We start from the raw sequence: 24565 nt of genomic DNA, 5'->3' as shown, positions 1-24565 counted from the left end.
TTTAGTGCAGAGCAGCATGATTCATGGGAAAAAGGCCCTCAGCACTCCGCAGAGAGCCCGCAGCTCTGTCCCGGGGCTGTGCCAGCAAATAATTTGGGCATGGGGGTCCCCAGCGGAGCGGGACTGGGTGGGCAGCCTGCTGAGCGTGAGCCTCAGGCCGTGCCCCTCTGTCTCCAGCTGCGGGTGCTGGCAGCGGGGCACGTGGGGGCCCATCCCGGCTGGGGGTGGGTGGGAGGCTGTCCCCCCTCCGCCTGCCCGTGAGTCATGCTGACCTCTCCCATGCCCTCGCCAGCAGTGAGAGAGAGAGATTATGGTCTGGCCCTTCCGGCCGCAGAGCCCTCCCCAAGCTGGCCGGCACAGGAGCTCATCCCCTGGGAGGGGCCCAGCTGCTCCCCCCATTATCTGCCTCGGGCAGCCCCCTCCGCCGTGACACCCCCCTGGCTGCACCGGCTCTTGTTCTCCTCCCACCCAGCTCCGCGCTTGGCGGAGCCCAGGATGCCCCAGCGCCCAGCATCTGCTCGCCCACCCGCTCCGCTGTGAGCCCCCAGCCACTCGGTTCCTGTCGGAGCTCGGGTCACGGCCTCGCCGACAAAGCAGGGCCAGGATCCGGCAGCTCCGGGGAGGGGCGGAGAGGCTTGGGGCTGAGGAACAACAGGATGCCGGCTTCTTGAGCTGGGAGGTGAGCAGCTCCGGGGAAAGTGGCGAGGCGGGGGGACCTTCGGGAGCATCCTGCACTCCCACCCACGGGATCCATGCCCTTCACAGCGGCTGAACCCCCCCTCTCCCTTCCTGCTGCCTCCTCACTGCCTTTCTCTCCTCCTTCCACAGATGATGGGCTGAGCATCCATCGCAGAGGGACCCCAGGGCCATGAGCTCCCCGTGCGGACCTGACTCCGATATTGCAGACTGGCTGGCCACCATCCACTTGGAGAGGTACCGGGATGTCTTCAAGCAGCATGGGTACCACGTGGCCAGAGACGCCACCTCGCTGGATGGCGACCACCTGCAGCAGATCGGCATCACTGCCACCGGGCACCGCAAAAGGATCCTGAACTTGGCGCAGCAGACACGGATGCTCAGTCATTGCCGGGGGGGACCCACAGCAGGAGACACCCATCTCCGAGCCACCGAGGTCCTGGATGCCCCCCAGGCGGGCGAAGATGCCATGAAAGCGGAGCCGGGAGGGGCTACTGATGCCTTTGGGACGCAGCAGCGTGTCACTGTGTCCGCCCAGGCATCGCCTCTACAGAAGGACCCTGCTCCTCCCCTTGTGAAGCCAGTTCCCAAGCCAAGGACGGTTTTCCCTCGCTCAAAACTGGAGCAGGGCTTGGCACCTGCACCGCCAGCACGCACCACGGTGCCAGCACACTGCCCGGGCAGCGACGGGGCACCTGCAGCCTTTGTGGTACTGGAGGGGTTTGTGCCAGGGGAGAGCTCCACGGATTTGGAGAGCCCAGAGCCCAGGCCAGTGCCACTGGCTGGCCCAGGGGCGGCCATAGCCATGGGCATGGGAGTATCCCGGCTGCGAGGGCGGGAGAGCGCTCGGGAGGAGACACGGCACCCCCCAGCTCCGGATCATGGACAAACCTTGGAGGCATCGGAGAAATCCCCCCCGTCCATCCCGTCTGTCCCACCACGGCACAGCCACAGAGTCCCGGTAGCTGAGCCCAGCCCTGGGAGCATGCCGGAGGGTCACCCCGTGTCCAACCCTCCCCTGTCCGCCGCAGCCTCCCCAGCCAGGAGAGATCCCTCGCCGTACCCCAGGGCAGCCTTGCAGCCAGGCTCAGGGCAGGACAGGCTGGAGATGGTGTCCAACGTCATCTATGAAGGACTCGAGCCCCCGCCAGCACCCGCTGAGGACTCGGGAGGGGAGGATGGTCCCCAGGGTCAGGTTCTCGCTCAGCCCCCGGCTTTGTCCCCGCAGGAGCTGACCCAGCCGGACGACAAGCCTGAGTAAGCAGATGTTTTCCCTCACCCCAGGGAGCGGAGGAGGGGTGCAGAGCGGCCAGAGCCGAGGATCCAGAGACCCCCCACCCCCGGGAACTCGTCCCCAGCCTGTCCCTGCCTGCCTCTGGGTGCTGACAAAGCCCCTTTCACCACCCTCCCTGTGCCTTCCCCAGGCTCTGCACAGAGCTATCCCACAGGGCAGCTGGGATCCCTCTGAGCTGACAGGGTGGCCCTGGGCCCCCAGATGGCTCATTCTAGTTCAGGGGAGAAGCTGCTGCCCCTCCTTCTTCCCTCCCAGGCATCAGGGCTGGGGCTCCCCGGCATGGTGAGGGGGTGGCTGAGTGAAGGCTCTGGGGCTGGCTCATGCTGGGAGATGTTAGAGGGGGGCGAGCTGGGATGGGAAATGCCTGGCAGTGCCAGGAGGCAGAGCCCGGCAGGTCCCAGGGTGGGGAGGAGAAGGGAGCAAGGAGGACGCTGGGAGCAGGGAGAAGATGCTGCACATCCCAGGGGACAAAGCCGGGCTCAGCCCTGGTCAGGCATAGCCTCCAGCCCATGGAAGCCAGATGGGAAAACAAGGTGGAAAAACCCCCCAGGCTCCCACCCCGTCCTGGCCGCAGTAACCCCTCTCCTGTTTTCCAGCAGTCCCGGCTGGCCCGGCGGGGGCCTGCCCCCCATCCCGCAGAGACCCCCCGGCAAGCCAGGTGAGAGCCCCCAGGGCACCGGTGCACAGCGGGGACCTCCCGGTGTCCCCAAGGAAGGGGGGTGAGGGGGACACCCGCACACGTTGTCTTTCCCCCAGGTCCTGCCCCATGCTCCTGCCTCGCTCAGGGACTGGGGTGGCCCTGGGCCAAGGCAGGGCCCAGCCCCACACATATTTGGGCTGACACGTCTGTTGTGCCCTGGATGTTGGGGCGCTCTGTGGTGGTCTCGGTGGGGGTGTCTCCCTCCAGGGTTGGCAGTCCTGGCTGGCCGCTGCCCTGCAGCAGGCACCGCTGACTGCCTTTCCTTCCCATGTCTCTGCCCACAGAGGTCGGTGAGCAGCCCGTCAGCCCCTACAGCGAGACCATCTTTGGGCACGTAGCCCCATCCCGGGAGCAGAAGGTGAGAAGAGACTGTGGGGATGGTGACTGTCCCCTGCCGTCACTCTGCATCCCACCAGCTGCTGCAAAGTAGGGAGCTGCAGCTGGTGAGATCGTGGTGCCCAGCAGTGCCTGGCTGAGCATCACTGCTGGGGTTGGGGGTCACAGGCAGTGACCCCCGTGCAGTGGGCCAGGCAGGTTGAGGAGGTTTGGGATGGGAGAGGGCAGAGGGGAGAGGAGATGTGACCAATCTCTTCTCCCAGGGTGTTGGCATCTCCTCCGATCAGAGCTACGAGGCAGTGTCCGAGCTGGACTTGGAGCGAGAAGCATGCAGGTAGGCATCACCTTCTCCGGGCTGCAGGAGCTGGGCTGGGCTCGGGGTGGGGGGTTTGCATGCCAGGGGGACAGGGGACACCCCTGGGGACAGCCTGAGAGGTGGTGGGGCCTTTTTCCCCACTGTAGAGCCGATCAGGAGCATCTGGGATCAGGTCAGCAGTCTTAAGAAGAGCCAACGGGCTCAGAGATGTGGAGCCGTGCTGGTGGGTGGCCCTCGGGGGGACAGTGCTTGCCAACAGATGCTCTGGGTGCACAGCTGGGGCAGTGCCAGTGGCACTGGGCACCTGCACACTGGGTGGAGCCTGGATGTGGCTGCTGGGAGCAGGGAAACACCACAGGGAACAGGGATTGCTCAGAAATGGGATGACTCCGAGCTCCAGATGAAGGGATGTGCAACCTCCAAAAGCTCCAGCATCATCAGATCAGCATTTGCTGATCTGTCACACTGTGGTGGACAGTGAGATTGTGAGGGACACCTTTAAAATGCTTTTGAAATGTACTTTCCATAACTCCTGATAGCATCTCAGAAAGAGGAAGGAAAGCTGCTCTTCCCATTTCGGACGGGGAGGGTTCCTTTTCCTGTGTTGCTTAGAGAGGAGGAGGCGAGCTGCAGCTCTGTGTCCTTCAGCTCTGCCCACGGCCTTGCCAGCCAGTGCGTCCCCGTGCCCCTGCCTTTCTGGCCCCAGTGTTGGTCGGTCCAGCCCATCTCCTGCTCTGGGTGCGAGTCACTGCAGTGTGTCCTGATCCAGTGTCACAGTCAGCCAGACGTTGCAGCCAGATGAGAGCCAACACGGGCCATGGATGGGGAACTGCAAATACCTGGGAACAGGAGCATCGTAAGCAGAAATATTGAAATCTGCCATGGAGCCCCTGAACCAGCAGTTCAGAGCAAGGCTGGGTGCTGGCCCGTGGATCACAGTGTCCATCCAGTGGTTTCCAGGGAGCTGGGATCCAGCGCATCCCGAGGGCATCAGCCAGGCACTTGCAGCCCTGAACCCACCAGGGACTTTGCAGACTGGTCTTGTTGAGAAGAGACAGGATGGGACCCTCAGCAGAGTGTCAGAGGCAGCAGTTCACAGGTTTTTTTCTCCCAGCCTGAGCACTAAGGTGGTTGGGGTGTGGGGAGTTGAACAAGAGACAGAAAAGCCTTTGAAGACGTTTTGTATTGTGCTCATGGACTCTGTCAGCCAGCTGCTCCAATGCTTTCCTCCCCAGACCAGTCCCACCAGTCCAACCACTGGAGCAGAGCTATGGGCCCCTGCTCAGATGCTGAGCCGCTGCTGGCCAGCTCTGACCCCTGCCCCTGCCTCTGTGGGACCTGCCAACCCTCCTCTTCCACACTGGTGTTTCTCCAGCTCAGCCAGTTCCTCATCCTGCTGGCTGGCACCTGGTCACTGAGGACAATGCAAGCATCTCCTGCAGCCCACCAACCCACCCATTATGGGAAATATTTCCCACTCCCAAACTTCAGAGATGCCCTCCCGCCCCTTTGGCACAATATCTTCCTCCTACTGAGACACCTCCTCTCACCCTGTTCCGGAGGAGTTTCGTCTGGACCACACTGCTCTCTGGCTTGGGATCTGGGCAGTGAGTGTCAGTGTTACAGATGGGCAGAGCCGCCTTGGCCAGCAATGAGATATCCTCAGCAAAGAGGAAGAGGAATGCAAAATTCCCCTTAAAAGCGGGTGCTGGGTCTCTGAGGGTCCAGGAGAGCCTGGAATGTAGGGTGGGATTCACCTGCTCTGGTGCTGAGCACCTTCATCCAAGCTGGTGATGCTCAGCCCCCTGAAACATTTGTGTGGAGGACAACATCTGCCCTCCTTCAGACATCAGTCTCAGCAGGAGAGAGACGCTGGCACAGCAGTGCCCATGTCACCCCATGGAGCTCGGTGGAGCGGGTCAGACAGTGACTCATCAAGCATCGTGGTGAGGATGGTGGACCCTGCCCTGGTTTGCACTGAGACCAGTGATGAGATGTTCCTCAGGCAGATACCTACCGGGACTGCTTCTCCCCACACCTCAAGGCATCTTCCCTGCAGGAGAAGAAATACTGGGAATGGTGTGTCCTTCACAGCTTATTCCTTATCTCCCTACCTACCTCCAGGTGCCCTCTCGCAGGTTGATTGTGTGGCCCATGACCCCCATTTGAAGTAACCAGATCCATCAGCAGCTCCTTGGTGCCCTCACCACCAGCAGATCCCTTTCTTCCATCACCCATCCTCCACCCTCCACCAGCTCCCATCTGAGCACTGACAGGCTGAGACTGCCCCAACTCGGTGCACCTCAGGCATCACCCTCCAGGCTCAGCTGACCTGGAAATACCCTCTCCTTGCCCTGGGCACTCATTTGGCCCTAAGGTTAGTTGTCTTCACCACCTGACACTAGCTGAAAAGGGAGACGACTTGGCCTTTGCAGACTTGTTGCTTGGAGGCTTCCTCCACCAACCCTGTCCTCGAGGGCAGAGCTGGGAGTTGGTCTGGGTCTTGGCGTGCTCCTGGGATGCTGAGAGGCCCCACTCCAGCCAGGCCGTGGGCTTTGCTTGTCCCTGCCAGATGCTGCTTGTCCTCCAGCTCTTCGTAGTTTCAGTGGCTGTAAATCATTGCTCGGGAAGGGGCTGTCATGGATTTTTCCCCTTTTTCTCTTGCCCTGACCCATTCAGCAGGTCTATCTCCCACTCGGCTCTGACACTCAAGGCTGATGTCCCTCTACGACGTACAGAGTCCTCCAACCACCCCGCTCCCTGGCCAGTCCCTCCTGAAGAAGCTGGACACCAGGCTGGCACTCCAGCCAGATTAATCGCCCTGCCAAGGCTCTGTTATGCTAATTAAACAGCAATTTTCATTGTGCTCTGAGCCTCCAAGCTTCCCATGGCCATTTCTTGCCTTTCTTGCAGACACTGGAGCCAAACAGGCCATTTTGCCTCTCCAACCACCTCCTCAGCCCCATACACTATCCCACTTCTCCGGAGCTGACCCCTAGCCTGGGTGGCTCCAGGCCGACATCCTCCCAGGCAGACTTCAGCTCTTGCCTCTGTCCCACATGGTTCAGGGACACCTGACGTCCGATGGCCTCATAAGGTGCCTGTCCAGGGTCAAAGCACAGGTCCATGCACTGCCTTGGCTCCTACGATGAGGCAGTGCTCATAACCAGCTGTTTGGAGAATTTATGCTGAGGGGACGTGTTTGGGGTCATTCTCCTGGTCCAAAAGCACTTCTAGCACATGGACTTGTGCTGGAGGTGGTTTCTCATATTCAGTACCCCCCAGGGGTTTCTCCTCCATAAATTTCTCCTTCTACAACATCCCACGGTGAGGAGTCCCACAGGTCAGCTGCCCCTTTCCCATATGGTTCTACAGCTTGCTCCTGCTGGCTTTATCTGATGTCACCCAGCTCCTGTGACTGAAGCAGTGGTGGCCAGGAGATGCCTTTCTGCCCTCCTCATGACTTCAGAAACCTGCCCTCATCACTCATCCTTTCCCCACTGGAGGTGCCCAGCTTGCTCAGGTGCTCCTCAGACAGAAGCTGTGACAGGGCTTGGACCATCCTTGTTGCCTTTCTTGGAGCCTTTTCTTCATCCTGGCACTAGATGCCACAAGCGACCCAGTGGCATGGGTGCTCTCCTGCTGGTGCTGGCATGTCCTGGCTGCCATGACTCTCTTCCTGCCCATCACCATTGCACCTGAGCAGCTCCCCTGTGAGCTCCTGGGACTATCAGACATTTTCCAGCACATTTCCTTTTCAGGGAAAAAAAAAGTCTGGCTGAGAGGGCTGAGGGGAAGGGGCAGGCTTAGCAGTTTATTTTTATGATTTCCTTTTATTGTTATGGCTGGATGTCTCAGCAGGCCTGGCTGGGGGTTTTAGCATGGCTTCCCAAGAAAAGGAGATGGATGCAGGAGCTCCACCAGCCCATCTGTCCATCCCAATTCCTTTGCAAAACATTTTGGCTGGACACAAGAGCAGGCAGGAGGGTGTTGTGGCAGAAGGACCTTCACAGTGTGGTGAACATTGGAGGAGTAGAGGGAGAGGGCAGGCTGAGACCCCTGGTGAGGAGGTAGCTGGGGTGGGTGTAGAGCAGGACGTGGGACTAGGGAGCTGCCTGACTTCGCTTTGCTGCCTGTGGTGTGAAGAGGGGAAGGAGGTGATGCCAGGGTTTGGAGATGTGTGGTGGCCTGTGCGGTATTACCCAAGGTGGGGAAGCCCATTTTGCCAGCTGCCCCCAGCCTTGCCATCATGTAGGACTGGCTGAGCCTCGGGCTGCTGGTGGCCTTCTCCCACCCTGCGCATGGAGATGCAAACACCCACGTCATTGCGTGCCCGGAGGAGCTCGAGATGGGGCCAGGAGCAGTGCGAGACATCCCCAAATGGGATGGCATTGACCAGGACCAGGACGGTGAGCAGCCGTGCTGCCGCAGCGAGGTCCCTCACAGCCCCATTTCTCACAGGACAAGCAGCGAGTGCAGCAGCGAGGGAAGGAGTGAGGATGAGGAGACCCGGTCCCGGCTCATCGACCGCATCGTCCAGAATGACACGGAGGGGTACTCCACCGTGGAGGCACCGCGGGCCGAGGGCGCCCCGTTCAGCCTGCCAGCCCATCTCTACCCAGACGAGGTCCTAGATGACCTCACCATCTCCCCTTACGCCAGCTTCACGTCGCTCTCCGAGCCCCGACCCACCATGCTCAGCGGCTGGCTGGACAAGCTCTCCCCACAGGGGTACGTGTCCACCCGTGGGACAGTCCCCATAGGTAAAGCCCCCTTGGGCAAGGCTGGTGAGGCGGGTACACTGGTCACCATGCTACTGGGGCAGCCAGACCTCCCCACAGGAGGAGGACCCTATTGGGTGCCCCAACTGAGCTGCAAGGGTCTCTGTGCAGCCATCCTTGGGGGAAGGGGGGGTCTGTGAGCAGATGTGGGGTCCTCGGGGGGATCGTCTCCTTCCCAACAGCCCCATTTTTCTGACATCCCAACAGGAACTATGTCTTCCAGAGGCGCTACGTCCGTTTCGATGGGAAGAACCTGATGTACTTCAGCAGTGAGAAGGTACGAAGGGGCCGGGTGGGGGGGCTGCACCGTGCCGCTTATGCAGGGTTCCTTGACACCATGTGAGCTGCCAAATCCCCTTTGCCTCCCCTTGTCCTTTTGTAAGGAGCCAGCACTGCTTTACCATCGCCAGGGTGGAGCAGCTGTGGCCCCTGTGCCCGGGGGGCTCTGAACACGCCATAAGAAGCCCAGGGTAGCAAGGGTCCCTCTGCCAACAGGGATCAGGCGAGGGGGCTCCTGCTGGCTCACAAGGCCTGGGGCAGACTGCAAATGTGGGATCTCTGGGTCCCATCCCTACCTGAATCCTCAGCTCCTGCTGGTGCCCCCCGAGCAGCACCCAGCCAAGCACCCGGGGGATGTGGAGGATGTGCTGCAGGGAGGAGCTTTTCTCGCTGTGGGCGCTGGCGCTATGGGTTAGGTGCATGGGATGAGTAAACAACCCTTTCCTGTCCCACATCCTCTTGGCCTTCTGTGGGGGCTCTGCATGGCCCCATTAGGCCTGCTGCAGGGTGCTGGTGGCTGCCACACCACCTCGGGTGACAGGCACTGTTGCCCCAGTCCCACGGCACAGCCAGCCGGGCTGGCCCCACATCAGTGGCACCCATGAAGGAACAGGTACCGTGCATGGCCCCAGAGAAGCCACTATTGCAGGAGTTTGCAGGCATCCCTGCCACATCCTCTTACCCCTATGGTTATGGTGCCAGCATGCCTGGCAAGGCAGGTGCTGGGGTGGCCGTGGTATGGAGGTGCCCTGCAGGAAGGGCAAAGGGGGGTAACCCTGCCTGGGGCTTGTTCCAGGAGCCCTACTCCAAGGGGGTGATCCCACTGTCCGTGATCGAGATGGCTCGCTCCACCAAGGACAACAAGTTCCAGGTCTTCACCAGCCACCGGATCTTCGTCTTCCGTGCCGAGAACGAGGGTAAGTGAAGACCTAAGCTAGGGCCACCAGTCCCCAAGGAACCGTCCCTGCCTCCCTCCTCCAGCCAGAGCATCCCAGGGGCAGCTCTCACCCCATCCCCAAAACATCCGGCTACGATGAGCGAGGGGACCTCTCCCCTGCCATGCCTGCCGGATGCTCTGCTTCATGCCATGGCTTTGGGAAGGGCTCAGATTTGCTCCCTCATGCCTGGTCCTCAGCCCAGAGAAATGAGTGGTGCTCCACGCTGCAGAAGAAGGTGACAGACCAGCGCCTGGTAGGGTCCCGGCCCCGACCTGCCAACACCGCTCACTGCCAGAAGTCAGGCACCCTGGAGCTGAAGGGCCAGAAGTCCAAGGTGTTTGCAGCCCTGAGCCTGCCGGAGATGTGGCTGTACAAAAGCGAGCAGGTTCGTGGCCGGACCAGACACCCCGCTGGCACAGAGGGCTGTGCCAGTGGTGGACAGGGGTGAGAGCGATGGAGGGATGGAGGGAGCTTAGCCAGGGTCGGTGCCAAAGGGACAACAGAGAGGAAAAGGACAGGCAGGGAATGGTGGAGTGGAAAGCTGGAGATCCTGCACAGGGCAGCTGAAGTGGGAGCCTGGGCTTGGAGATGCAGCGACTGCCAGGAGCAGACCTCCCTCCCCATCTCCTCGTTATCACCAAATTATCTTCATCTCTGCCCAGCGCTTAGGTCTTAGTCACACCAAAGCATCCCAATCCATCACAGGACAGGTGGATCAATGACCACGAAATCAGCAGCAAACATACCTGCTGCAACACGGGCTTGCCCCATGGGAGGCCGCAGGTCTCTGCCGACCCGTCGCACCCTGCCCGCTGCCTATGGAAATCCCCACCTCCTGCCTGCTGAATTTTCTCAGCACCCCTGTTTTCTTTCCTGTCACCTCATTTCCAGTCTGCCTGGCATGCGCTAAGCAGCATCAAACCTCTGTAGGTTTTGCTCAAGCTGATACTTGCTTTATGAGTGTGCCTGACATAATGTGGACTCAAACCCCCAAAACAGAGGGATTTGAAAGGCCGGGTTTCAGGGGCTATGAGCAGAACTTGCCTTTCATTTTAAGGCATAACATAGTTCCTGAATGCTTTGTGTCAGCGCACATGGTATGGCTGAGAGATGTGGCAGGATACCAGGTCTGACCGGTCCAAGCAGAGCAGTGATGGGAAGGGGGGTACCAGGCGCAGCTCCCTGGCTCCAGCCCCAGCATCACGGGCATGTCCGGGGTGGTGTGTCCACTGCGGCCGCGGTGCTGCAGAGCCAACACCAGCATCACTCTGAATTGCAGTTCTTTAAAATGGGCATTGGCATCTGCTTGATTGAGATGCGTGGCTCCACCATCCGTGAAGCCAAGAACCGCAGCTTTGAGCTCATCACTCCCTTCAAAATATTCAGGTATCCCAGGCGTCCGGGTGGGACGAGGTGGGGGGAGCAGCCGGGTGCTGGACCCGGGTGCTGGTTGCTCCAGGCCCCTGAGTTTTGGCTGTGCTGGTGCTCATAGCTTCGTGGCGGAGTCAGAGCGGGAGAAGCGGGAGTGGATGGAGGCCCTGCAGGAGGCCATAGCCGAGATGCTCTATGACTACGAGGTGGCAGAGAAGATCTGGTCCAACAAAGCCAATAAATACTGTGCGGACTGCTGGGCTCAGAGTCCCGACTGGGCATCCATCAACCTGTGCGTGGTCATCTGCAAGCAGTGTGCAGGCCAGTACATCTCCCTGGGGGGGACATGGGGGTCCCAGCAGCTGTGGGCTGAGCCTGCCTGGGCAGGCAGGGTGCTGGCTGGGGTATCGGTGTGACTTGGGTGCCAGTTCTCCTGGCAGTATCAAGGGGTCCTCACTCTCCTGCTCCCTGCAGGGCAGCACCGCAGCCTGGGCTCCAATATTTCCAAGGTGCAAAGTCTGAAGCTTGACACCAGCGTCTGGTCCAATGAAATCGTACAGGTAGAGGCACTCAGGGCAGGGTGCTGGGGCTGGCACAGCATGCTCAGGGGCCAGGCTGCTTCCCCAGGCAGGGCAACAGCCCCATGGTCTCCCCTGGGATGCAGGGACGCCAAGCATCCTGCTCCTCCCGGCTGGCCCTGGTGCTTGCCATGACCATGGGACTCTCCTGCAGCTCTTCATCGTGCTGGGAAATGCCCGAGCCAACCGGTTTTGGGCTGCTCGCCTCCCCGCTGCTGAGGCCCTCTACCCAGATGCCAGTGCCGAGCAGAGACGGGACTTCATCTCCCGCAAGTACCGAGAGGGTCGGTACCGCCTACCCCATCCCCACTATGCCACTCAGGAGGACGTGCTCCAGGTAGGGGCCACCTCGGGGTGCAGGCAGGATGCTGGGGTGCTGGGAACCACCCCAGAGCTCTGGGTCTGAGATGCCAACACCTCCTGCTTGGTTGTGTGCGCCTGCACCCCTGTGCCAGGCAGCTCGGTTGGGAGATTGTGTCCCACTTTGCCTGCCTTCAAGCATCCTTGGCAGTGGGCTGGGGGTCTCCATGAGCCATGACATGGTCCCTAAAGGCTCTTGTCTTGTCCCAGGCACTGTGTGCTGCAGTGGCAGGACCAGCCCTGCTCAAGACCATCCTGCAGTTCTTCTCGTCCTCAGAGGCTGGGCTGGCAGCTGACCCTACTGCCAGCGAGGTGGCCCCTGGGGCCGACCTTCGGTGGGGATTGGAGAGCAAAAGGCCCAGGAACCGTTCAGGTAACGAGGACCCTTGAGCCCCATCTGGCTGTAATGGGGCTTCCTCCTTGCCACTGCCCGTGGCCCCCGCAGCACGCCCCAAGCTGGGGACTGCCAGGGCATCAGGCGCTGTGGCTCTCTGGGGGACCCGCCTGCCCCACCGCGCTCCTCTTCTGGGATGGAGCAAGGCAGCGGGTTCCTCTGGAGCCCTTTTTCAGGGAACCCCATGCCTGGCACACCCTCTTGCCTACACCTGCATGAGTCGGGTCTCCCTGCCCCCCGGTACCAACGCTTTGGTGGCTGCCTGCTCCCTTCCCACTCTCAGTGCCATTCCCCGCAGGGAGCCCCCGCACACCGGAACCAGGTCCGGAGGGTGTCTACAATGAGATCACGCAGCCGGTGACACACAGTGGGTACCTTTATCGGGCCACGGCCCCCCCCAAGCTCCCCGGCGCCAAGAAGAACAAAGAGGGTAAGCGTGGGGGGATCGCCGGAGGGCAGCTGGTGAGGTGCCCACCCCAATGCCGCTGACCCCCCGATCCTGCAGACTTCCAGCGCACGTGGTGCTCCCTGGAGAGAGCCCTGCTCTTCTTCGAGACAGAGAAATGCACCGAGCCCCTGGCCCACATCGAGAGTGGGGACCTTATCTCCCTGGGTGTGAGCAAGGCCCAGCCACTCGCCAGCCCCAGCCCCACGGAAAGGTACCCCCAGCCATGCCCCCACTGCATGCCCAGAGAGCCTGTGGGCACGCATAGGGCAAAGGCAGGCATTGCCCCCTGCTTGGTGCAATGATCTGGTCTGGCTCTGGGTGCAGGTTCAGGGTGGGGGGCTGCCCTGATGGGCTGGTTCATCCTCTGCAGGTTTCGCTTCACCCTTGAGCTGTTTCTGACCGGCGAAAAAGTGCAGCAGCTGGGAACCGATGGGCCCGAGACGCTGCAAGCCTGGGCCAGCGCCATCGGCAAGGTGAGCCAGCCCCAGCCCCAGCACCCTTTGCCGCTGGTGGGTCCCTGGGCTCTGTCCTCACTTCCCTGTTGTGATTCCTCCCAGCTCCCCACACTCTTCATCCTCTGTGGCAAGCACCCTCCTTCCCTTTGCAGGGACTCCCATCCTCCCCGGTGACCTGCCCCCATCCTCGTGGGGGTCTGCGCTCGGGGGCTGAGCCCTGTCTTTACCCGGTTCATCTCTCGCTCCATCCCACAGTGGTTCACGCCTGTGAGCTGTCACTGCCTGCTGGGCTATGAGTTCCAGCGCGTGGGCCAGCTGCGCTACAAGTGCATGCTCAACCCTGAGCGGTGGCAGCAGGCCTTCTTCATCCTGCAGAAAGCCCACCTCTTCATCTGCCCTGCCGAGGATGACGGGGCTGAGGATAGCATCAACCTCCGGCGGCTGCAGGAGCTCAGTGAGTGCTGTGCCGCAGCCCAGGACAGGCACCATGTGGTGGGTGGCTGTGCATGGCTCTGACCCCTCTACTTCTCACCCCAATGCAGGTCTGGTTCCCCCCACGGAGACCCCAGAGAAGAAGGAGCTGCTGATCCTGGTGGAGATGGGGAGGTGAGTCCTGGCCACGAGAATGATGGGGAATGAGCCAAGCAACCTCAGCAGGCTGCCTGGGGCAAAGGCACTCATGGCTGGGTGGATGCTGATCCCAAACCCACGGTGGGGATGCTACTGGGACAGCAGGGCTGTGGCCAAGGGGCTTACAGAGGTCACCCCAGCCCGAGCCTCTCGCCAGGGTAGGATGTCCTTTGGCTCAGCCTAGCTGTGCCTTGCTCCCTGTCCCTGAGCCAGGCTGTGCGTACGGGCAGGAGGACTTAACCCGCTCCCCCCGGCAACCTTCATTCCCTCTTCTCTGCCCTTGTCGTTCTCAGGACATTTTACCTGCAGGGCTTGTCGCGGGCAGACTCGGCAGCGTGGTATGCCGACATCCAGGCATCAGCGGGGGGCCGGGGTAACGCACTGCGGGACCAGCAGCTGAGCCGGGGGGACATCCCCATCATCGTGGACAGCTGCATCGCCTTCATCACGCAGTACGGTGAGTCCAGAATGGTGGCAGCACAGCTGGAGCATCCCCCGGCACACACAGGGCAGCTGAGGGGTCTGGGCAAGAGGCACAGCTCTCAGGGCACCAGCCCCATTGGGGACTCTCTGGCCAGGATTGGGCCCCCATGACACTATGTCCCTGTCCCAGGGCTGCGGCACGAGGGGATTTACCGCAAGAACGGAGCCAAGTCCCGGATCAAGGTACTGATGGAAGAGTTTCGGCGGGACGCCCGCAACGTCAAGCTGCGCATCAATGACAACTTCATCGAGGATGTCACCGACGTGCTGAAGAGGTTCTTCCGTGAGCTCGAGGACCCCGTCTTCACCCTGGAGCTGCACCCACAGTGGAAGGAGGCTGCAGGTATCTCCTTCACCCAACCCCTGCTCCCACACTGGACTGCCCTGGAGCTGGTGTCCCTCAGGACGGGGTCCTGGTACCAGCCCTGGTGCCATGTCAGCTCTGTGTCCACCGGACTCAGCAATGGTCTACAACTCATTTTCCTCCTTCCAGAAATCTCCTCGAAGCCCCAGCGCCTGGAGCGGTACAAGGAACTCATTCATCGCCTGCCTCGCCTCAACCGCAAGACCCTGGCTGCGCTTATCGGGCACCTCTACCGGTCAGTGGGCCACCTCTCCGCTGAATCCCCTGGTCCAGCCGGGGTCCCCAAGGCCAGCCAGCAGCATGGGGTCTCCCCACTGCTCAGGGAATGCTGGCTCCCATCCCTGCAAGCCAGGAAGAGCCCAGTGCCCGTGCCCTGCCCCACCAGCCCCCCAGCTGGTGCTAGGGTGTGATGGAGCATGCTGCTCTGGGACACCTCAAACATTCCCGAAGTCATCCTGCAGCAAGGGGGTAGGACAGTAGGAGGGTAGACAGGAGGTTTGGGAGTAGGGGACACCCCTATGTAGGACATAAACTTCACCCAGTGCCCAAAAAAGAGGGAAAAAAACAAAATCCCATCCCTGACTTGGAGTATGAGGTGGGGCTGTTGTCTGGCTTGATGGCAGCTGGAGGTCCTGGAAACAGGAACTGCCCAGCTTGAAGTTCCCACTGCTAGGGAGCAGGGGAAAAATGGGCTGTTTTTCAGGAGAGTTTGTATGAGGCAGGAGAGTGGCTGGGGCTGAAACCCCATCCAGAGTGGGACCAGCCCCTCACCTCTGTCCTCCTTGTCCCAGGGTGCAGAAATGTGCAGACCTGAACCAGATGAGCACCAAGAACCTGTCACTGCTCTTCGCACCCAGCCTCTTCCAGACCGATGGCAAAGGGGAGCACGAGGTCAAGGTGATGGAAGACCTCATTGACAACTATGTCAGCATCTTCAACGTAAGCTCCCTGCAGGGGCTTTGCCAGCCCCCTCCATGCTGTCTCTGTCTGTCTCCCCTTGTATCCCCCCACACTGCCCACCTCCGCCTCCCCCTGCATCCCTCCATCCCGGCCACGTGTCCTCAAGCCATATCCCACTCTACATTGACTCCATGTGTCTCCCCTCTCACCCCATGTGCCCTCCCTCCGGCAGATTGACGAGGACCAGGTATCCCAGATGGATCTGGAGAACAGTCTGATCACCACCTGGAAGGACACCCAGGTACTAGGGATGTGCTTGCCGGCCCCCATCACGCCAGGGACCCCCAGGCTGGTGGTCTGGAGGATGGGGGCACTCCCAGCTGCCCACCCTGGATCCCCACTGTCCCACACCAGATATTTGGGGAAGGATCTTCCCCCACTTGTCTCCCCTTCGCCCATCACCTTGAGGCTCCTGCCCAAGGGAGAAGCAGCCTCAGCTCGCTGGGATACCACTGCCAGCCCCTGGGGAGAGGGGATGTGCACAGCTCCCATGCCAGCACTGCACCAATGCCACCCGCTCTTCCCCCAGCTCTCACAGGCAGGGGACCTCATCATCGAGGTTTACCTGGAGCAGAAGCTGCCCGACTGCTGCGTCACCCTCAAGGTGAGTCCCAAAGGAGGGCCGTGCCAGAGGAAGGGAGAAGGCATGCAGGTTCCTGGCGCAGCCTGTCCCTGGCACCCATCTCGCAGCTTCCCGTGTGTCTGGCCCCAGGTGTCCCCCACGATGACGGCAGAGGAGCTCACCAATCAGGTGCTGGAGATGCGCAACGTGGCAGCCAGCCTGGACATCTGGCTGACCTTTGAGGCCCTGGAGAATGGGGAGCTGGGTGAGCATGGTGGGGATGGCATGGCCAGGCTGGTGAGGAAGAGGTGTGGGGTACAGGGGGGTGGCTGGCTACTGGTGGCAGGGGGGATGGGGACTGGCAGAGGGAAGAGGACACAGCAGTGAGAGTGTCCCTGCCTCCCCAGAGCGGCCCCTGCACCCCAAGGAGAAGGTGCTGGAGCAAGCTTTGCAGTGGTGCAAGCTCCCAGAGCCCAGTGCCGCGTATCTGCTGGTGAGGAAGGTCCCCATCAGTGAGGGCAGCTGTCTCTTCACAGGTAAGGCAACCACAAAGCGTCCCAGCTCCTAGGGGTGTCCCCAGAGGGGGACAGCTCTGCCTAAGCTTCCCCTTGCCCTGGCCACCACCCTGCAGCCATCAGGGGCACATGCCTGAGACCCACAGTGGGATCCTCCTGCAATACCCCAACCACCCTCACACACTCCCAGCCCCCCTGACCCCCATCTCTCCCCACTGGGCAGGTGTCAAGCGTGAGACCCCCAAGTGTGGGCTGCTGAAATGCCGCGAGGAGCCCCCCAAGCTGCTGGGGAACAAGTTTCAGGAGCGCTACTTCGTCATCCGGGACCGGAGGCTGCTGCTGCTCAAGGAGAAGAGGGTACCCAGGGGATGCTGCGGGCATGGACCTGCACCCCGAGGGCAGGAGGAGAGGCGGGGAGGGGGAGCCTGGGGACAGCAGTGGCACGGTGGTGGCTGTACTCCTGGCAGGGAGGCTGGCATCAAGCTGGACTGACCCAATGGATCTCCTTCCCCAGAGTGCCAAGCCAGAGCGTGAGTGGCCCCTGGACACAGCCAAGGTTTACATGGGCATTAGGAAGAAGCTGAAGCCACCAGCCCAGTAAGTGGCACCTTCCCTGGCAGTGGCCCTGGGGCATGCATCCCTCGGTCCCTGCCCCCAGCACCCGGCACATGAACCCAGCCACCGGGAGCATGCCAAACCCCACCGGGACCCAAAGCCATGACAAGCCTGGGCCCGTGGGGTGCGCTGAGCCCCCTGCCCCACTGCCCACGGACCCCAGGCTCTGTCTGAGCTTGGCGGTGCTGCCCCCCAGCCTCTCTCTTCCTTCCCCCAGGTGGGGTTTCACACTGACCCTGGACAAGCAGCAGTTGTGAGTATCTGCCCCTGCCACCCTGGGGCTGGGGGGATGTTGAGATCTGTCCCTGGTTTTAGTGGGAGTGGGAGGGGGCAGTGCTACAGGGCCCTGGGGGACAGGGCAGAGCTGGTGCCTGGCTGGGGCAGAGTGGTGGGGCCACATGCTCCCTGGCACAAGGTGGGGGCCAGGCTCCAGGGGCACCCATCTCCATACCACACACCTATCCTACCTCCCCACCCACACCAGCACCCCTGGGAGATGCGTCTTCCAAGCACCCAGCACCAAGCTCCTGAGGGACCTGCCCACTCTGTCCAGGCGCGCGTGTCACCTGCATGGCTGTGCTGCCTGCCAGCCTTCACCCAGCCCTGCTCTGTGTCCCCGCGCACCCAACACCAGGTGCTCCTGCACCCTGCGTCCCGCCCCAAGCTGGGCTCCCTGCCCCGGCCTCCCTGGCACCGCTGGGTGCCCAGGCACACCCATGCATCCTGCTGATCCTGCCCGAATTTCCCTGACGCTGCCGATGCTGGAGCAGCAGCTGAGCACATCGCCTGCCCCCGACATGGGGCTGAGATGTTCTTCTAAGGCAGCAAGGACAGCTGAGCCGAGGTGGCTCATGGGTGGCCAACGAGCTCTTGCCTTGCCCTGAAGCAGTGATTTGGGCATGCAGAGAGTTTCAGAGGTGCAGCCCCACTGGGTGTAGTTGTGCCTGACAGCTCTGGGCTCACAGGCAAGGTGACAAGGGAACGTGGGCTCCACTGGCCCTGCTCCCTAGCAGCTTCTCAGCTGACTCCTCTGCAGGTACCTGGTGTGCTCGGGGCAGGCTGAGCTGTGGGACTGGACCACCAGCATCCTCAAGGCTCAGGTGGGTGCAGGTTGGCTGTGCCACCCACCTGGGATGGGCTGCGATGGGAGGGGGCTGGGATGGGAGGGGGCTGGCAGGGCAGCCTGGCATGACCCCCCTCCCTGACCTGTCCTCGTGCACAGCACGATGACCTGCGCCCCGTGATCATGCGCCGGCGCTCCTCCTCTGACCTCGCCAAGCAGAAGTTCGGCACCATGCCGCTGGTGCCTCTGCACGGGGACAGCACTGACGCCACCATGCTCTCCGCCAACCAGACCCTGGTAAGGTCCCCACAGCCACCCCTGCCCGTGGGTGCTCCTGCACCCATCCAGGTCCATGAACCCGTCCCGAGACCATGCGCCCACCCCAAGGCCCCGGAGGCGAGTGCACACCGATGGATGCTTTGGGTGTGTGTCCCTGTGCTCGGCAGTGTGTGCGTGCTGCATGCTGTGCTCGTGTCCGTGGCCGCTCTCCGTGCCTGCAGGGCCCTGTGAGGGTACGTGGGGTGCTGCGCCCCACTGCCCGTCCTCTGCCTGCCGAGGCATCCGTGACCCTGCTCCGCGCTATCACGTGCTTACCTTTGCCCATCTCCTCTGTTTCTAGCGCCGCCTGCACACGCGAAGGACTTTGTCCATGTTCTTTGTAAGTACCCGCACACGTGGAGCACGTCCGTTGCTGGCTTTGCGCCGTGCCTCCTGGCTACGGCAGCAAGGGCTCACCTGCAGCATCCCACCTGCACTCGGAGACATGCCCGGGCCATCCTGCCCACGCTGTGTGGCAGAGCAGGGGGTGCCCATTGCTCTGTGTGTCCCATACCCGGGGATGGGGGTCCCTGCATGGTCCCGGTGTGTGCAAGCAAGACCACAACAGTCCAGCCCAGCTCCCAGAGCCTCTCCCGTTGGGTGCGCATTGCCCAGAGGGGATCAACAAAAGAAATAGGAAGAAATAGGTTTGGGTCCTCCCCACCATCAGGTTATTTCCACATGGGGGGGCCACATGGCTGGACCTCACCTCACCTGGTTTTGTGCTCTGCATGGGCTTCCGTCTGCCCTCCCTGCCCCAGACCACCGCCGCCAAGGGATGCTGGGCTGGTGGCACAGCCTGGTGGCATGGACTATGCCTCGGCAGGGACCAAAACGCTCACCCTCCATCAGCGATGGGGGAAGAAAGAGCAACAGTGCCTGAGCCAAAAGACCTGATGGAGGGTGGGTCCCCTGCGGGTATCAGCCTCACGGCGAGGGGGCAAGGCTCCCCGGGCAGTGCCCGAGTGCAGGGAGGGCAAGGTGAGGGGGATGGAGGGGTACGGCTGAGCAGTGAGGACAGTGCCCCTCACCCCGATCCCCCACCCTCCCCCAGCCCATGAAGATGCACCAGGACTCACTGGAGGAGCAGCAGGAGAAGGAGGCAGATGCCGATCCTGTCTACGAGGAGGTGGGCAACTTCCCCGAGCTGGCCGCACTGGAGCTGGGGCGGGGGCTGCTGGCAGACCTGTCGGCCGTACCCCCCATGGACAGGTCCAAGATGCTGGCCCCGTTCCCTGAGCAGCTCCCGGCCACGGCACTGCGCTCCTCGCTGCCTGCCAGTCCGGCCCAGAGGATGGCGGGTCCCTCCGTCACCAAAGCCCTGTCCCTTGAAAGGGGCTTGAACCTGGAGAGTGACAAAGCTCCAGCCCAGGGGCTCAGACCCACCAAAACGGCCTCTCTGGAGCGGAACATGGAGCCTTCCCTGGCGCTGGCCATGGATTGGGAGCAGGCGGCCATGCCGGGGAGCAGTCCCAGTGCGGAGACCTCCCTGGAGATCCCCAGGAAGAGGAACATACAGCCTCCCTCACCCATCAATGACAAACTCATCCAGGAGCTCAGCAGCGTCATCCTCAGGAAGAACGAGGGCCAGCCACCGGGACCGGGCCAGCCGGTGACGTGACCCGCCGTGCCAAAGGGGTGGCCACCGACCTGGCGGTCAAGTCGCGCCCGGCAGCAGCGACGATGGGTACCCCCCACTCCCACACCATGGAGCCCGTGCCCTCCTCCTCCTCCTGACCCCGGAGCTGGGCTGGGAGCAGGGAGTGGTGGGGACCGGGGGACTAGTGGGTACCGGGATGCTGAGGGACGGTACCCGCTCTTGGGAGGGCTGGGGATGCTGCCACACATGCTGTTGCTCATGGGTGGCACATCTGCCATCAGGCCCAGTGCCAAGGGAAGCAAGCAAAAGGGAAAATAAAAGCCTGCCTGCACGTTTTGGCAGCATGGCAGTGTCAGACAGGGGGGCATGCGGTGCCTGCCAGCACAGGGAAACACAGCACGATGTCCCCTCCCCAGCACTGGGCCTATGAGGCAGGGTCAGGACACCCAAGCCATCACCCGCTTCCCTTCTTGCATCTACCATGGCATATTTTGGGGGGCCGTCAACTGGAGCAGGGCTGGCCATGTGTGCCCGGCGTGTAGTCCTGGCGATGGAGGACGGCTCCTGCTCGGCTTGGGTATTTATACCTGTTCCTTCCACCAGCAGGGAGAAATAAAGGTTTATTTGTACTCTGGAGGGTTTGGTTACTGCAGGAGGAGCAGTGAGGGATGCCGCAGTCCGGCAGGCGCGGAGCCGGGGGTGCCAGGGCCAGGCGCCCAGTCAGGGGACCCATGGGATGGGGGCAGCGCCGGCAGCGTCGGAGGAACTGCAAAACTGGGGCAAAGTCCCAGCAAACCTCAGATCCAGGGTGGGATTTTCTGCCCATGTCTGCTGCCCTTCGTGCTGGGCACCAAGCTACAGGATCCCCCCTCCCTGGGGCAGGGGGACACAGCCTGGCACCCCTCAGCCCTGCCTATGGCTGGTTCTGCTCGCTGGACCTCAGGGGCAGGGCTGCCTTCTCCGAGGCCCTCCCTGACGAGGTCCTGAGCCCCCCTGGGCAGCAGCTCCCTGCATCCCGGACCCAGCTCCGAAAATCCTGGGAGACGTAGAAGTAGAGGAAGGGATCAAAGCAGTTGTTGAAGGCGCTGAGCACCAGGGCCAGGGTGTACCAGATGTAGGTGACATTGTGGCACCCAGTGGCCTTCAGCATATAGTGGATGAAGAGCAGCACATTGCTGGGGGTGAAGCAGAGGATGAAGACCAGGAGGACCAGGGCCAGGACACGCACCACCTGCCCATAGCGTCTCCCCCTGGCCAGCAGCCGGGCCAGGATGCAGCTGTAGGAGATGGTCATGAGCACGAAGGGCAAGCCAAAGCCCAGCCCCACCAGGGAGAGGAAATAGTAGACGAGGGACATGTGTTTCTCCTTTTCTAGGACATCATGGCACGTTGTGATGTTCAGGCTCGAGATATCACTTGTCTGGGGGTTCAAAAGCAGTGGGCTCATGCCCAGCCCCACCACCAGCCAGATGCCCACACAGATGCCCGCCTTGCCCCACATCCAGCTGGAGCCCTTCCACAGGAATGGGTGCACCACAGAGATGTAGCGCTCCAGGCCGATGCAGGTGAGGAAGAGGATGGAGCTGTACATGTTCCCATAGAAGAAGGCCACCATGGTACGGCACAGGTAGTCCCCAAAGAGCCAGTGATTGCCCAAGAGGTGGTAAGAGATCTTGAAGGGCAGCAGGAGGACAAAGAGCAGGTCGGCACTGGCCAGGTTGAGCAGGAAGAGCGTGCTGGAACATCTCCTGAAGTTGGTCACCAGGACCCAGCAGGCCAGAGCGTTGGCCGGCAGCCCCACGAGCAGCACCACGGAATAGAGGGCAGGGAGGACGCGGGTGGTGAGGGTGCTGTTGAGAAAAGGTTCCACAGAGGCACTGGGGCACGTGGCTTCTTCTTGGGGAGTGAGGGGGATCAAGACTCGCCCTTTCTCACGCACTGCGGAGGACACAAGGCATCAGGCTTGGCTGAGAGCCCCCTCCCACTGCCCCTTCCCACTCGGGACCACGCAGGAGCTGTCACCCCTCCCTGCAGAGCTGCCAGCACATGCAGGACCTGTCATCTCCCTGCCCCGTGGCGGGGGCAGCTCGGGACATGGCAGCCCTTAGCATCCTGCAAACCCCGCCACCCAGAGCCCTGCCACATCCTGCGCCGTCCACGCCGCTCACCCTGCGCCGCCGCCACGGCCCTGCCCGCAGCCCAGACGGGCCCTGCTCCCACGCGCCGCTGCGGGGACAGGCGGCTCTGCCGACATCCCTTTTCCTACCAAGCCCAGCACAACGGGTCCCCCGCAACCCGACGGGATCGAAAGGGCAGACAGGAAACCCACGCCGGGATGGGGTTGGGATGTGGCCACCCCTGCCAGGATGGGAGATGTTGTCCCACCGGGGCTCCTGCCTCCTCCTCCCCCTGGCTCAGCCCCCCGCCGCGGCCAGGGCTGCACAGACCTCCCCGTCCTCCTGCGGTTGGAGGCTTTTCACTGCACGCTCAGAACAAAAGCAAAGAACAGGAAGGTCCCAGGACACCAGACAAACAACTCCCGATCAAATCCCTTTTCTGGCTTGCTCAAAAAACGCAGCCGGGTTCTGCTCCCCCGCGCGTCACCCCTGGCTCCAAAAGCTCCATCCAGCTGGTTCCCAGGACGCCCAGCCCCGGGGGACCCCGGTTACATCCAACAGGTTTCCCACAACCTCTGCCACTTCTCTGTATCCGCGGGAGAGGAGAAATACAGGTTACAACAGCAGTAACCTGATTTTTGATGCCGGAAAGGGAAGGGGTTGCAGGGTTTCAGGTCTTCACGTAGGTTTTTAATGTGGACACCCAGAGAAGGCAGCAGAGAAGTGCCCTGAGCTTTCACCATGACACCCAGACATCCCCTCCAAGTGTCATGGGACGCAATGTCGGGGCGTCCCAGCGAAGCCTCCCTGCCCTGCCCCATCACCTCCCAGACCCACCAAGGCACTTACTTGGAGAGAACTGGGTGGCGGAGCCGAGCCAGGCGCAGCCGAGCAGGAGGGCGACACAGCCAGGAGCAGAGCGGGGTGAAGGCACCGGCCGGGACATCTCTGCGGGGTGGCCTCTGCGCAAGCTGGGTCTGCAAAAATGCCACAGACAGGGCTGGCCCCACAGTGCGTCACCGCGGCAGGACAGGCACCAGCCCCCTCCCCACGAGCACCCTTCCTCTTTCTCCTCCGTGTCGCGTCCAGGGGCTGCCCACGTCCCACCCACGTCCCCGTGCACGAGATGACCACCCGCTGCCACCGCCGCTGAGCACCCAGGGGACGTCACCAAGACTGGGGTGATTTCCAGCCGCCGGCACGCAACGGCACGCTGCGGGGAGGAGGAAGCAGACATAAGGCAGCCGTTGAAAGATGGGTGTGAACTTGTCGCGAATGGGTGGTTTAGAGGCCGCTTAAAGAATCACAATCAAAGGTGTTAGCAGAAAGTCATTTTAATAGAAATTTATAAAAGCGCGACCTGACGGAGTTCAGTGGCAAGGTTCACTCTACCACTTACTACATGGATGAAGCACACAAAGGAAAATTGAGTTAGAATTGAGCTGGAATGATTTATACAGAGACCAAGGATGGAAAGGGTAAAAGTTGAGTCACGAGGTTCAGAGTAGACCCCCTTGCTCTCTAAACTCCTGATGGAGCTCAGCTGCGGCTGGATCCAATCTTAGTCTCAGACTTAGACAACAGTTAATGTCTAATACAAAAAGGGTAAGGGAGACCCTCCCGTTGCGTCATGATATTCAGAGTAGACCCCCTTGCTCTCTAAACTCCTGGTGGAGTCTAGGTGCGGCTGGATCTACCCCTGGTCCCAGGCCTGGTCAACGGTTTATGTCCAAGGGATTAGGTGTGTTTAGCAGCAGTCTAAGGTTCATTCACAGTTTAAGATAGACCATAAGATTTTAGCAAACTATATTTGCTAACGGGTACCTCCATCAATTCACACACACGGAGACACAAAGAAAAATATACAAAGGTACACCCGTTAAAAATTCCTCTCGAGTTCAGTGAAATATTCACATCAAATGTCCTGGCATTTCTCAGCGGGCGAAGGGTTGAGCCTCGAGCAGTGTTTCGGCCGAGGAGCGTTTCAGCCCAGGTCCCGTGCAGTTGACTCGAGAGTTCTGAGCTCCGAGAGGCATCCCACGCAGAGGGAGATGCTGGGCGCAGCCCGCTGCGGTCCGGGAGAGCTCAAAGGGTCTCACCTAGGACCACCGTGTATAGGTTCGCAAGATCGTTGGCTTTAGTCATCCGTAAATCTCCATCCTGGCCGCAGTCCCAGGTGGTAGTTACCAAAATTCCCAAATTTCAGTAACAACGATATCGTTCCACTTGAGCTGCGACTCAGGTGGGGGTGTCAGGGGACGACACCTGGGCCAGGCAGCAGCAGCACGTCCCCAGCCTCGGCTGCGCGGGGTTTCTGGTACGGTCAGGGAGCGCTCAACCGCTGGGCTCCGTACACCAAGGCCGAGGTTTCAAAGGGAAATTCTGAGATCAA

General features: G+C 61.5%; 2 protein-coding genes across 2 annotated transcripts; one reads left to right on the top strand and one right to left on the bottom strand.

The window, feature by feature from the left end:
* Positions 1 to 592: 592 nt before the first annotated feature.
* Positions 593 to 20685, top strand: ARAP3 (ArfGAP with RhoGAP domain, ankyrin repeat and PH domain 3). The gene is made up of 34 exons (XM_075164006.1): positions 593 to 679; positions 829 to 1953; positions 2587 to 2648; positions 2975 to 3048; positions 3290 to 3360; positions 7804 to 8073; positions 8331 to 8400; positions 9199 to 9319; positions 9538 to 9725; positions 10620 to 10726; positions 10833 to 11032; positions 11186 to 11271; positions 11444 to 11626; positions 11860 to 12022; positions 12342 to 12473; positions 12549 to 12702; positions 12862 to 12964; positions 13202 to 13400; positions 13489 to 13552; positions 13870 to 14033; positions 14190 to 14402; positions 14553 to 14658; positions 15215 to 15362; positions 15556 to 15624; positions 15913 to 15987; positions 16096 to 16210; positions 16353 to 16481; positions 16684 to 16817; positions 16975 to 17057; positions 17293 to 17328; positions 18112 to 18175; positions 18298 to 18435; positions 18758 to 18796; positions 19511 to 20685. The coding sequence occupies exons 2-34, from the start codon at positions 869 to 871 to the stop codon at positions 20075 to 20077; spliced, it is 5412 nt and encodes a 1803-aa protein (XP_075020107.1). The 5' UTR covers positions 593 to 679; positions 829 to 868; the 3' UTR covers positions 20078 to 20685.
* Positions 20686 to 20969: 284 nt separating this feature from the next.
* LOC142088486 (proteinase-activated receptor 3-like) lies at positions 20970 to 23119 on the bottom strand. Its single transcript, XM_075163858.1, has 2 exons — positions 23023 to 23119; positions 20970 to 21994 (listed from the first exon to the last, which is right to left on the bottom strand). The coding sequence occupies exons 1-2, from the start codon at positions 23117 to 23119 to the stop codon at positions 20970 to 20972; spliced, it is 1122 nt and encodes a 373-aa protein (XP_075019959.1).
* Between the last annotated feature and the right edge of the window lie 1446 nt (positions 23120 to 24565).

Source organism: Calonectris borealis, chromosome 15, assembly GCF_964195595.1.
Source record: "Calonectris borealis chromosome 15, bCalBor7.hap1.2, whole genome shotgun sequence".
Taxonomy (NCBI): Eukaryota; Metazoa; Chordata; class Aves; order Procellariiformes; family Procellariidae; genus Calonectris; species Calonectris borealis.
Note: the sequence above shows the minus strand (reverse complement) of the source record. Positions and strands in the feature narration are given on the sequence as shown.